Below are 13,439 nucleotides of genomic sequence, written 5' to 3'. Positions count from 1 at the left end.
CGATAGTAAAATTCGGGCGTAAACTTTAACTATTTTATCTATTCTCTATGGTTTATCAGTAAACATTTATCGGTGCAACGCGCGGTTTTGTAATTTATGGCTTATCTATGGAATATTGTTAACGATAGAAAACATTTTGCTGCACGATATTTTTGTTCCAGTTTTTACATATTTTTGTTTCAATATTTACTTGTTTCTTTTATGTTGAATAAATAAAATTCTTATACAAATATAAATGGATGGAACAGTTTTGTAATTACCACAAATAAAAATATCATTGGCTAAAAATACAAACTTTCACTATTCGTACATAGTGTGGGATATATTACATATATAGATTGACTTGGTGAAATTTCAGTTAATTTCAATTTGAAATTCAATATTTGTCGCCAATATGACGATAATTTATGTAGGTATTGAGGACAAGATATAAGATTTTATTTCGTATTTCAATAGAGAAGCGTCATATTTAGAGCGGAACATTTTCATCTTCTCGTATACGTTTTTCAATCACTCAGGCGTATCCGGTTTAACTAACACGTGTTTATTGCAAACACATTTACATATTTGCAATTTAAAATCCAAATCTATTTGAATGACGAAATCTACAAATTCTACACACAACTGTCAAATATGGCGCCATTCGCTAAAGGATAATTAAAAAAAAAAAACTGTCAAATGTCAAAACTATTTGTTGTTTCGAAAATGGAATGGCCAGTACTTATAACTCCATTTTGTTGATTCTCTGTTCACGCATGCCTGCTGATGGTGAGAAAGGTAAAATCTGGAAAGATCATCTTAGTCATCTCATAAGTCATAACATATGTATAATTATTTTTATATTAGTTTTAATATGATTAATACAGACTATTAATTACCTTCAATTTAATATCAATGTCTTTTAATTATTCATATTACATGGATAACGAAACATGACGCGTTTCGCTGTATACTAAACATAATACGCAGAATTACGCGTTTGCGGTATTTGTATCATCTTCTGACGTAAACAATATATCTAAAACAATGAATGATGCATTTGCCATAAAATAATTATCGGATTACTTTTTACTTGTTGTACTATTTCTTACACATAAGCCGTGGGAAGCGCACAAGGATGTTAATTGGCCTTTAATTGAAAACAACCCGACAGCCAAGCGATCGCCTTGCTGATATTATAGTCTTTATGCGTTCTATTTACAAAAATACAGTTTATTGTTAGAGATCATTCGAGTGCGGGAAAATAAAAAATAGTATTTTTGGCGCCAATTTGTTTTCAGCAAGTATTGTTCTTGTTTAAGTATAAAAAAAAAATCTTGAAATAAAGGTTTTACTGTTTGGAAAAAGTCTTGAACGTCTTTGCTTCCTGTGATTTTAAATTAAAGAAACGTAAGTAATCTATAATTTAAAATCGCAGAAAAACTCGCGATGTGTCTAATGACGAGGAATCACACGGAACATATGCTGTTTACGAGATAATGGCTTGATAAAGTAATTTTCCTTGTAATTGAGCGTAATTTGCGAGGTTGCGTGACACGGTCGATCATGTTGGATGTTTACATGTTCATGTTATGTAATGGCGCTTATTTTATATAAACACATGTGCATCCTCAGTCTTATTTCGTGTTGTTTCACATAATTATGACAATCTAACTATGGATGAAATGTTACGTAGTGAATGTATCTACATTCTACACCAATGTTTTTACATTGGATAGTCCTAATTGCTTTTATTTCACAGTTTTGAAGTCAATTTTTATAAGACGTAGGTATTCAAGTGACTGGTTTTAATTGCTATTCTAAGGCTGTATGATATATTTTACCTTATTAATTGTTTTAAAATATTTAAGTTTTTAGATGTTCTCATAAACGATTAGAAGTGTTCAATTCGTTGTTTTTGACTAGTTCTTAGATAGTTCCGTAATTTTTCAATTATATTTATTTACTTTGCTTTATTTAGATACCAAGACATATTGCTAAAACAAGTCAATAACTGCGTTAAAAACAACCGACTTCAAACTTGCACTTGCAACATTTACACATACAGACAAAAATGCTCATAAAATAAAAACTACTGGGCCTATTCGAATAAAATTTTTATGGGACCAATTCGACACCATCCCGTATCGAACAAAAAAAGAATCACGTAAATCGGTTCAGAAACCACGGAGTAATCGGTGTACATACATAAAAAAAAAACATACCGGCCGAATTGATAACCTCCTCCTTTTTTTGAAGTCGGTTAATAATGTCTGCTTTTGTAAACGAAACTAGAATTCGCTTAAAACTGTGGTACACACTTTTTAAATAAATAAAAGATAGAAACAAGAATTATAACTTTCTCAAACAATATGTATATTAACATCCTCCATCATTCACCGAAGAAAGTTCAATCTAATAATAACATTGTAACTTCAATAATGGCGACATGTAAAAGTTAAATTTCCTTTGAAATTATTATCTGTATTGTTTTGAGCTTCTTAGATAAATGACTATGAACAGATCATAGTATAGAAAGATTGGGACGATTTATGTTTATTAAAAATAATCTTAAATAGAGTATTGATCGTACTACGTCGGAGTATTTTCTAAAATAATTTGGAAAATCCAAAAGTGCACGCCTCATAATTTTTCTTTAATAAATATTTATTAATTATTATTTTTGTTTATTTAATAACAATTAAACCACATCGAATCAGACCCTGAAAAATGAAAGGGTTCTATTCCTGAGCATACTCAAGCGTAAGAGAAAAAAAAAGACTCGATTAGTAAAGCATTTCGGTCGCTATCGTGTTAACAAGAAAAAGGATCCGCACATACAGACACACGGACGTCCAAGACAGAACTTTTTTAAACTGTTTTTTAACTAGTTTAAATAACAAAAATGACATCAAAAATATCATGAACGTTAAAAATAGTGTTTTTTCTTAATATGTGTGTGTATGTATTATCTTACAAGTGCAATGTATGATACATAAAGACATTTTAAGTTTGAAAAATCAGATGTTTTGCGCGAAGTGACAGTAGTACCCACCTCAACGCTTCGCTTATGAGGCGTGCAATAATATCGTAAATAATATCCATCAAATGATAAATGTGCTTTTAATAAATCAACAATGAGTTCCTTGAATTCCCAATTTGCCACCTTTCAGCAGTAAGCTTATTGTGAATTATTTAGTTATTGTTCTAAATAAAAATATCAATATACGAATAATGCAAGACAAAGACACATTATTTATACGACAAAAATCGTTTTTTAAGTGAAATAAGCGTAGAAAGTTAATCGCTAGAATTACATTATAAACGATGTTTCAAGAAAAATTGCTGTCCGTAATTACGATTTTTTGTTTCGATAATTATTTGTCGTTTAGCATTCGAAAGTGTTTAATATTGCACAAAGAAATTAATTCATTTGATTTATTTAATACGTAATAAATTACAGTTTATTAAAAATAGGAAATTATTTTTATTGTTCTTTTTAAATTTTTAAACGATTGTAATGGCTAATTAATTTATTAAAGCATATTTCACCAATCAATTAATAAAAAAAGACGTGTGGCACTCGAGGACTGCCGCGGTAAAGCTATTGCATAGCATGCCTTCAAGCCACACCTCCGTGCCCGTCGGAGTGGGGAGCGTGAGGTTTTTTCGTTACGTAATTTCTAGATTCGGTCCCCGCGCTCAAGGCCCGCGATAGAAGCTATGCAATAGCTTAAAAAACATTGTAAATTTTAATATTAAACGTTATAATATTTCACATGACCGTAACACGAAGGAAATAAACTTTCACTGTACCTACACAATGAAAATACATTTTCAAATGCAATAAAAATGGAAAGCCATAAAAGGAACATGTACTATATAATAACATATAACAAACGCTTTCTTTACTGGTTATTATTAGCACAGATAAGGCAAAACGGGATTTTATCTGTAGACTTATAAAAACACCGTGAGAATCAAAGGACATGGCCGTTTAATCACTGTCTTGTTATTGTTTGAGAAAAAATAAACCTGTATATTGGAATGCACGTATTAATTATTAATATGTAAGGACTAAGGTGTCTGTTCGTTTGAGTTATTGCGTTTTGTGTGAAGATATTATGAAATGATATAATTTTATGAGAAATGTTGCTGTGCTGTTGTGTGTATGTGTGGGTGCGATAATAATACACAGAAATTATTATCGTGGTGTAAGTGAATTTTTAAATGTCTATGGCCGTTTGTAATAGGAACTTTTTTCTCTAAATACAACAGTTGGCGATTTTTGGCTGCCTAAAGAAAAAATATCTTTATCCTTTTCTATACTGTCTTTGCACAGCCCTTTCAAGGCCTCTAAAGTTCATTCTCTTCTTAGAATCGACGCAGATATATTGCAAACGCCTTCATTAGTATTTCATCCTGTACACAGGGGACAATAGCTTGACTTTACGCCAGCTAATCTCGACAATGACCTTCAATGTACAGACAAACGGTTGAATTTCCCATGACGCGACTGGTTTATAAAATGCGAGATACCGTGGTACGAATAGTAATAGCGCTTTCATAATCTGTGCTAACAATAGCTTATTTTATCTGTGCTATAAAATCATGGTGAATAATCGATGGCTTTTCTATATTTTAATTTCTATATTTTATAAAGGTAAATTAAATAATAATAATAAGAGCATAATTTTCTTTTAATTTCACAGTAAGCATCATATAAATCCATCAGTCCTCGGAATCACAGACACAATAGAAAATCTATTGTGTCGCGCCCCGATCGGGGCTTACGGTGGTCAATGGGTTAACACTGTTTCCCGCCAAATAATAATTTTCGCGCTCTTTTTACTGTCAGTGTGAAAAGAGCAACAGATATTCGCATTGCCATAGACACATTGCTCGCATAAGTCGCATAATATAATGCAAACTATTTTCACTTTTATGTGTCAGTAATGACTCCAATAACGATTTATAACTAGAAAATAGAGTATCGGTCGTGCGTATCGGTGTTAATATTCAGATAAATACCTCTGATGCAACGGAGCGTGTACATTTAATTTCGTTCAGGAATTTTTATCTCCTATTCGAATATTTTTTTTACGATTCAGATTAATTGAATTTTCGAACGAGCACAATGGATTGTAATCTGTTTTTAATCCACCGATAAAAGAAAAAATAATGGATATTTTGGAAAATATAATTATTAAAATCACATCTTCTATGAAATTAGAAAACAATACGTATTTGAATAAGATATAAATATTGTACATTATAACAATAATAAATCGAATATTCAACACACGATTCTGCTGGGCGTCTTCCCATAGATAATAATTATCGTTGGAGTGTGAATGGGTCGCGTTTCGAATTAATCATGTTTTTGTTGATTACAGTTAATTGTTGGAAGGTTTTGTGAGATCTAAAATAACTATAGAGAATAAAATATAAATAAAGAATGCAAGTAATTTTTTTAGGGCAGGTTCATACTAGTCGTAAATATTTTATTATATTTTGATTAGATGTTTTCACAAGATGAGTGTTATACATTTTTGGGTAATTTTTGATGAATTAATTTTAAATATAGTATGAATATTTAATATTAATTAGTTACACGAATTTATACACATGGTGTCATCAAAAGTTTCCTTCCGTGACTAATACATTGGTAACCAAAATTATATTAATATTCAGATCCCGTTTACGTATTTGTATGACACCCGTTTGTTTTTGCTAACATACGTACAGACAGACTTCCGTCGTTTGAATTATCATTTTGTAAACCTGATTTGCATGCCTATAATTTGGATGATCATTAAAATGTATTCATTAATTTAAGAGAAATACTATTATTTTATTATTTACATATTATAGGGAACAAGACCCAAAATTTGTTTTACTCACATTTTGGCATAATTCTAAATGATTGTAAGTATAGTATAAATCTATATATCTAAATTAAAAATAATTGCACAAAAGGGCAAATGCACTTCCGTAATTTCATACACGTATCGGCAATCGGTATCGGATTAATGTTTAAATAACATCTCATATAATCGTGCTTTATTTGCAACATACAAGCTTGCGGTAACTCAATATGCCTCGCACGCGAGTGTGTACACAGCTTTATATCAAGTACAATGACCTCGTGTTGGTAATATTTTTAAACTATTACAGAGTTCGATTTTTAGGCGGGAAATTCTTTTCGTTCTTTACTTTTTTTAATGGTGGCATTTTATTGTAATATTAAATTATGTTTTAATATAAATGAATATTTGTTTAAATTATTAACATACGTATAACAAATGAAATAACACCTTGTTAATATTGTGTACTGGCTGATATATTAAACTTCAAATATTATCTTTTTCATTTAAAAAAAGAATTCGGTTTTGTATGCCATTTATTAAATAAAGTTTTTTTTTTATAAACAGCCAATTCAGTTTGTATATTTTTAATACTAAAATTTAAGCTAAAATTATAGACTGATAATGAACTTTTTTGTACAGGATGTCCGATAATCTGACATTCCATTGACGAGTCATTGCGCCAAAAATTAGCTACACTCATTTTATTTCGCTAAATGAATTGGACCACATATTTTTATTTAAAAAGCTAAGAAAATAGAGATAATAATAGCATCTTGGTCAATATCTTAAGAATGATTCATGTGTGCTATGTTCAATTGCGGACATTAATCAATTGTGAGGATGCTCAGCGACCCAAATTGCTTAATCGGCTGCATAGCTTCAAAATTGCTATTTTAGCCCTAGTACCTTCCTGCTAAATCATGGTTATACGTACCTTTTTAAAACAGACAACACCTAAGTTTTTGTAGATTATTTATATCTTTCAATAAATTTAATTCGTCTAAAAAAGCTGACATAAAAACAAGACTATAAATGAAGGATTAAATTGGACAGATTATACACATACCGGAAATAATTATTTGGGTTCAAAGATATTTAATTATTAATTTATATCTATCTAGTAATACTAATCATTATCTATTCATCAGACTAATGGTCGGTAAATATCCTACTAATATCATAATATTATAAATGCGAAAGTTTGTGAGGATGTGTGTGTATGTTTGTTACTCTTTCACGCAAATTCTACTGAACCGATTATAATGAAATTTAGCACACATATAGAGGGTAACTTGGATTAACACATAGGATAGGTTTTATCCCGGAAATCCCACCGGGAACGGGAACTGCGGGTTTTCCTTTGAAAACGCGGGCGAAGCCGCGAGCTCAAATCTAGTCTTACATAAAGTTAAGGGTCAATTATTGAGCGTCTAGATTCCTCATAACGGTGTCACATCCTGAGTTACTTAACATCCGATGTATTCAACATTCCTTGAACTATTTAAACATTCTATTGCAAATAAATAGCATAAATATATAAATAGCGGATACAGAACTTTTGCAAAAATATGTGAAGTCTGTGGCCTTGCGTCGTGCGAACCGAATAAAAGTGTGTCTAGACCAGCCTTTCCCAACCTTTTCTAAAGGCGGACCTCTAGCGCCACCTTACCATGATCTGCGGACCACTAAAGAACTTATTTAAAAAATTAGTATACACATAGGTCAATCTATATTATTTAAAAAAAAAATTGAATTATTGTTTTTGTTGGACCATTCACCATAGGTTGGGAACGGCAGATGTATGCATCACGCATATGTTTGGAGCTTAATATATAATTAAAGATAAATACTTAATACGATTGGAAAATGGATTTGGACAAGCATACCTATGTTATTGATTAATTTATTTGTGCTTTTTATAGTTATTTTATATCCGGGTTACAAACAAGTCAATCAAATTAAATATTATAAAAATCCGGTCATTCTTAAAGCGCTAATTGTGCTATTAATTGGACTAATGTTTATATTATCTATATTTTATCTATCGAATGAGATTTATTCGATTTTTAAATGAAAGTATTGGCCAATAATATAAAATATCTTAGATTAAGTTAAGGACACGCGTGACAAGTTTTGAAATTGGAATTTCCATGCTGCAAATGTTTTTAAAATATTTATAACGTCATAAAATTTATAAATATGAATTTATTTCAAAACTTTTCGAAATACGAACTCCATATATACTACCTATACTCTATATCCAAAAACTTTTAACCAAATATCCATACATTACTCTAATGTACGCCTTTAAAGTTTATTATGAAATAAAAATAAATTTCATACTTTAACGGGCTAAATATCAACTGTTTCGTAAACATGTCCCGTACGACCATTTACGATTTCCTCCACAAATTCTCGAATTAATTAACCCGACTTATAAATAGATGATCGTAAAATTTAACATCATGTCTTGGATTTTAATATTTGTATACATTTGTTTACAAATTTGAATGAAAACCTATTCTCTAAGCGACAACTAAAGTGTAACGCATATGAGCTTTAGTCGAAATTTGTAAATTTAGCTCGGCAGATAACCTAAACAGTGTTATATGCATATGTTTTCACAAATACGAATCTAAAAAGAAATTAAATAATCAACAAAAACAACACATAAAAATACAGAATATACATTCACCTATAGAAATGAAGTAGTCAACAAAAAAAAACACAGAATCTATGTTCACCATAGACAACAAACTTCAACCTACGAAGGATCACAGATCATAAAATATTTCATTCGACCGCGTATAAAAATCTATATTTACTCATTTAATGCTGTGAACAGTTGCTTTCAAAGCCAAACTAAACAAATATGCAATGCAAACAGCATTGACATTGATTGCAACGCCATTTCGAAGTTTACGATGTATACCCAATCAATTTTCAATTCCAACATTCCGATCGTGTTTGAAAAGTTGGATTTGTTTGGCATGTTTTGACTGCTGTTTGAAGAATAAATAGTTCACATTTCTTTGGTTTACAGGCGTTTTAAGTTGAAGGTAAGAATTTCTGATACCTACTAAATCTATGACCTGTAAAATATTCGTAATTGATTAGATTATGTATTTTAAAAGTAATTGTAATTGATTGTTTATTTTTCAACCAACATCAAAGAACGGAGGAGCTTCTCGTCTCTAATAAAAGCTGGTACGTACGTGCCTTGTAGTCCCATTCAAATTTGGTTTACTTTTGGTTAAATACTAATAGGTTATTTGCGGTATATTTGCTTTACAGTTGAACTATATAATTAATCATATCAAATAGAGCCTATACAATACGTTAAACTACCAACTCATGTTATTTTGCATATTTCTTCATCCAAACATTAACATTGAAATTACAACAACTGTGTTTCAATAGCGGTCAATCGTTGCACATGATTAGTTTAACATTATTGTTCAATTAAAAATAACGCATTAATTATATTGAGAAATATAAATGCGCTATTCTTTTATGTGTTGGATATCATTTATAAGCGATTAGAAAACAATAGCGAAGTCTAACAAAATAAATCTGCTAATTAATCTTAATAGTTTGATATACAATAGTTTCTGTAATCTTTGATCTCTGTAGTTATGGTTATGTATGTCAGTATGTGCGTAGTGTTGTTTTGATTACATTTAGAGTTTTAACACACGAACGACAAGTTGTGAATTTTTGACTGCTGCCGCCGACGCGTCGACGACTGACGTCGACATGTGGCGATGGCTGAAGTAGCCTCTGCAGTTTGCAACTTGCAGTTCGTCTGTTAGAACACTTAATGTTATTGATTTCAACCAAATTGTTGATCTATTTTGACTCATATTAAACACATAATTGGTTAAGTATAATCTGGTTTAATCTGCAAAAAGCTTAGAAATCTATTTCGTTGTTCATGAAAGTCGCTGACTTGGACGGATAGCTCTGCGTATTTTTTTTAAGTATTTGAAATAAATATTTCTGTTCATTCTATGACATAAAAAGTGCGTCTATTAGGTACCTAAGATAGCTTTTGACCTACAATTTTGGATTATTTGCGAGAAAGATGAAACTTAGAAGAAGAACATTCTAAATAATAATTTTAAGATAAAAATGCGTACATTTTTAAATGCGCACATAATAATTGAATATCGATGAAATAATAGTAAGATAATCGGAATCGGAAATTATTCTAAAACCTACACATAGCGTTTAAAAAACGGGTTATCTAACTTACTTTATTGACACAGTTATTGAAACATATGATTAACATCTGAAGCTGTGCCAAATTGGGTCATGCAAATAAACTCATGGTTGTATATATTACGACATTCGTTCACACGTGGGCTAAACCTTAGTTTAGGAATAACTCGATTTTTGTTTTTTCCCATGTACGAAACAAGGATATAGTTTTTGATTTTTTTTTGGATTTAATGGCATTTTGTTGTGCGTGATTTATGTAATTGTATTATAATGTTTCCATGTAAATAAATTATTGGTTACATCAATATTAAAGAAACGCCTACGAAGCCTACACCTATTATAGTAGTTTAATAAATTTGCAAATAATATAAACAAAATTATTTATTTAAGTGAAACTTCTTTAGACGCGTTGAGAGTAAAGTTTCAAGGTCGCGTCATGGCAATACCATCACGTCATGGCGACGACTTTGGTATCTTTCAATCTTTCCAAAGAAGTTTCACTTCTGACACGTGTGCTCGGCGCACACGCACTTTTTTGTAAGACAACTGTAGTTATGCATTTACACACTCCTAAAAACTTTCTGATTGATATTAAATGTATAAAATATAAATCAATATGTTATTTCTCTACGTGCCGAGCATCATCTCTTAATTATTAGATGTTTATCTTGAGCAGCTAAGTTTTCAACTTTTAAATCGCGCAATATTTACAAAGTTTCATTAACGATTACTACAGACACGCTAACACCATGCTAACACCACATTGCATGCAGACAGATGACGTAGCCTTAAAATTATTATAACCCTTTTATTTTACTGGCATATCGTTATGTTTTCTTGCCACAAAAAAAATGTAACCCATGCCTATTATGCATAGTCTATACTCTATAGTATTATAATAGCTGTGTCCCGTGGTTTTATCCACATTGCTTCGCTCCTATTGGTCTTAGCGTGATGATATAAAGCCCTCCCTCGATAAATGGACTATCTAACAGTTTTTAAATTTTTGCGTTTCCTGAGATTAGCACGTTCAACCAAACAAACTCATCAGCTTTATATTAGTATAGATTATCTGTGTCCATGTTAACACATTGCAGCATACAGATGACGTAGTCACAATTGTTCAGCAGATGCGTCCGGATGCCGCCCACTGTCGACCTTTCGTAATTACCACTTTTGTGAATGGTATGGTAAAATGACTTAAGTGTTGGACCCGTTTTCGATTAATAATGCAGTGGCCTTAGAAACTGTACCAAAGACGTGTATGCTGTTAGGATTATTATTAATAGATTTTCTAGAACTTTACAGCATCACCCAAAAAAATTTCAACTGCATTTACATCCTTATCAGGCCCTTATTGTATTACGTTAAAGGCACAGATAATATAATACTATAGTTAAATATATGCATTCTCTACCTCTGCATTTATGCAGTCATAAAAACATAATAAACCAAAAGTTACTTTCAAATTCATCAAATCAGTTATGGGTTTATCTTATTGGATCGATTTCATTTACGTTTATTTTTACTTGATTTATAATATAATTACATTTAATTGATCGTTATAAGATGACGATTAAGACTGTCATATTATCAGGCATAACCAGAAAATGTAAATGTTTTCAAACAAAAGCACAACACATTGGTATAATTTATAAATCTGGACAAAACTGAATAAATCTCAAAATTGAGCACTATATTTTTAAACCGTATCCTTCTACATATTTAAGTTGTTTTAAACACCACGACAAAACAATTACCATGACAAACTATTTGAAAATAAACCTAAGATATTTCACACTTAACACCAAGCAACCCTTAGATCTCCAGACTACAATCAGGTAGGCTGTTCTCAGAACCAGCCTAACCAAACAAAATGGAAGCACGTGCGCTAATATTGGCTTAAAGGTTTGTTCCAAAGTAATTGAAAACATCAGGCATATGCTAAATAAATATTGAAAAGGAATATTAACTAATTTGGCATTGAAGTAAAAATTACTTGGTATGTTTTTATATTATTGCATTTGTAATTGTAAATGAACACTATTCGGTTATTTTCCAATGTTTTTAATTTAGTATTTCATTGTTTCTATGAGGAAAATGCGCTATTATTCTATTTATTGTTGTTCCACTCGAGTAAATGAATAAAACTATGTCTACTTTAATAATTTTGTATTATTTCATTCCTGATCATGATTTCATACCACATTTACCTAATTCTTAATAGATATTAATGTTTTCATTGCGATTTCGACTGAGCACTAGTTCTTAACACCAGACAATACCAGTTTCTAAAATATACACCACACACAAGCCTCCAATTCTAATCAGACTACTATTCATACATCTTGCTTCTAACAGCTACTATGTTCTTACAATTCAAAAGCGCTTCTAGATGTCTAATTGAATAAATGTTATGTATAAAAGTGCTTCTAGAAGTTATTGAATAAAATAAATAAATGTTTTAACCAATCCTCTTCTCCCCCAGGTAAAGGCATGTTGAAACACGTAGCGGTGTCCCCGCACCGCGCCCGCGCCGACTCCGTCAGCCTGTCGTCCTCCGCGTCCTGCTGCAGCCTCGGCAGCCTGGAGCACAGACACGACTCTGTTGGTGACCTGTCTAATAGAACGGTTAGTATGTAGATTTAACTATGACCTTTCAGGGGTTTTCACAGCTTTAACTATTATGACTTTTCAAGGGATTCACAGTTTTAACTTTCGCCTTCGCTTCGTCGACCTTTCGCACAGAACTATAAGAATAATTATGTTCTACAGTATTTTCTAGAAAACATTTTTAAACTTGCAGATAGTCTACATAGATTTAGCTATTATTGACAATCTTGCAGAATTTGAGAGAGATCATACTGTATTTAGGTAGGCAGTAAAATTTAACACTGAATATAGAAATATATATATAATCTATGCTTTCTATGGCATAGAATCTAAATACTATGGAAGCAAATTTGGATGATAATAAATGGATATCATTTGTGCGACTGTTTTCTTTTTGTAATCTTAAAGTTGAAATTCATTTCGGTTAGTTCTATGAACAAAAACAAAAGAGGAATAACAAAGATGCATTAAGTACATCATCGCTAGCGTATCTATGTAATTACTCCTACCTCTCAGTGCATCTATGTTTCAAGCCACAATGCCACAATTAAACCACATACATTGCATCATAATGCACTCAACCGATAAATAATAACCAGCAGTTAGTTGTGAATCGGCCGAATTAATGGCAACATTGCAATGCTAATAATGGACTATAAAATATGTGTACAATAGGTTGGTCAATGCGAGCTTTGTGAAATTTGGCTGAACGTCTAATAGCTAAGGAAACACCCACGGTGTTGAGAAATGCTCAAA

The 13,439-nt window shown here is 31.2% G+C and overlaps 1 protein-coding gene across 1 annotated transcript in view; it reads left to right on the top strand.

Moving 5' to 3' along the window:
• Nucleotides 1-13,439, top strand: part of rau (RA domain-containing protein rau) — a 73,554-nt gene that overhangs the window by 15,812 nt on the left and 44,303 nt on the right. Inside the window, exon 2 of the mRNA XM_090110309.1 lies at nucleotides 12,559-12,701. Within this exon, the coding sequence (XP_089966435.1) occupies nucleotides 12,567-12,701 (135 nt within the window). The 5' untranslated portion in view covers nucleotides 12,559-12,566. The remainder of the gene's footprint in view (nucleotides 1-12,558; nucleotides 12,702-13,439) is intronic.

Source organism: Colias eurytheme, chromosome 2, assembly GCF_061535395.1.
Source record: "Colias eurytheme isolate Ceu_HAF_F1 chromosome 2, ilColEury1 Martin Lab GWU primary, whole genome shotgun sequence".
NCBI lineage: Eukaryota > Metazoa > Arthropoda > Insecta > Lepidoptera > Pieridae > Colias > Colias eurytheme.
Note: the sequence above shows the minus strand (reverse complement) of the source record. Positions and strands in the feature narration are given on the sequence as shown.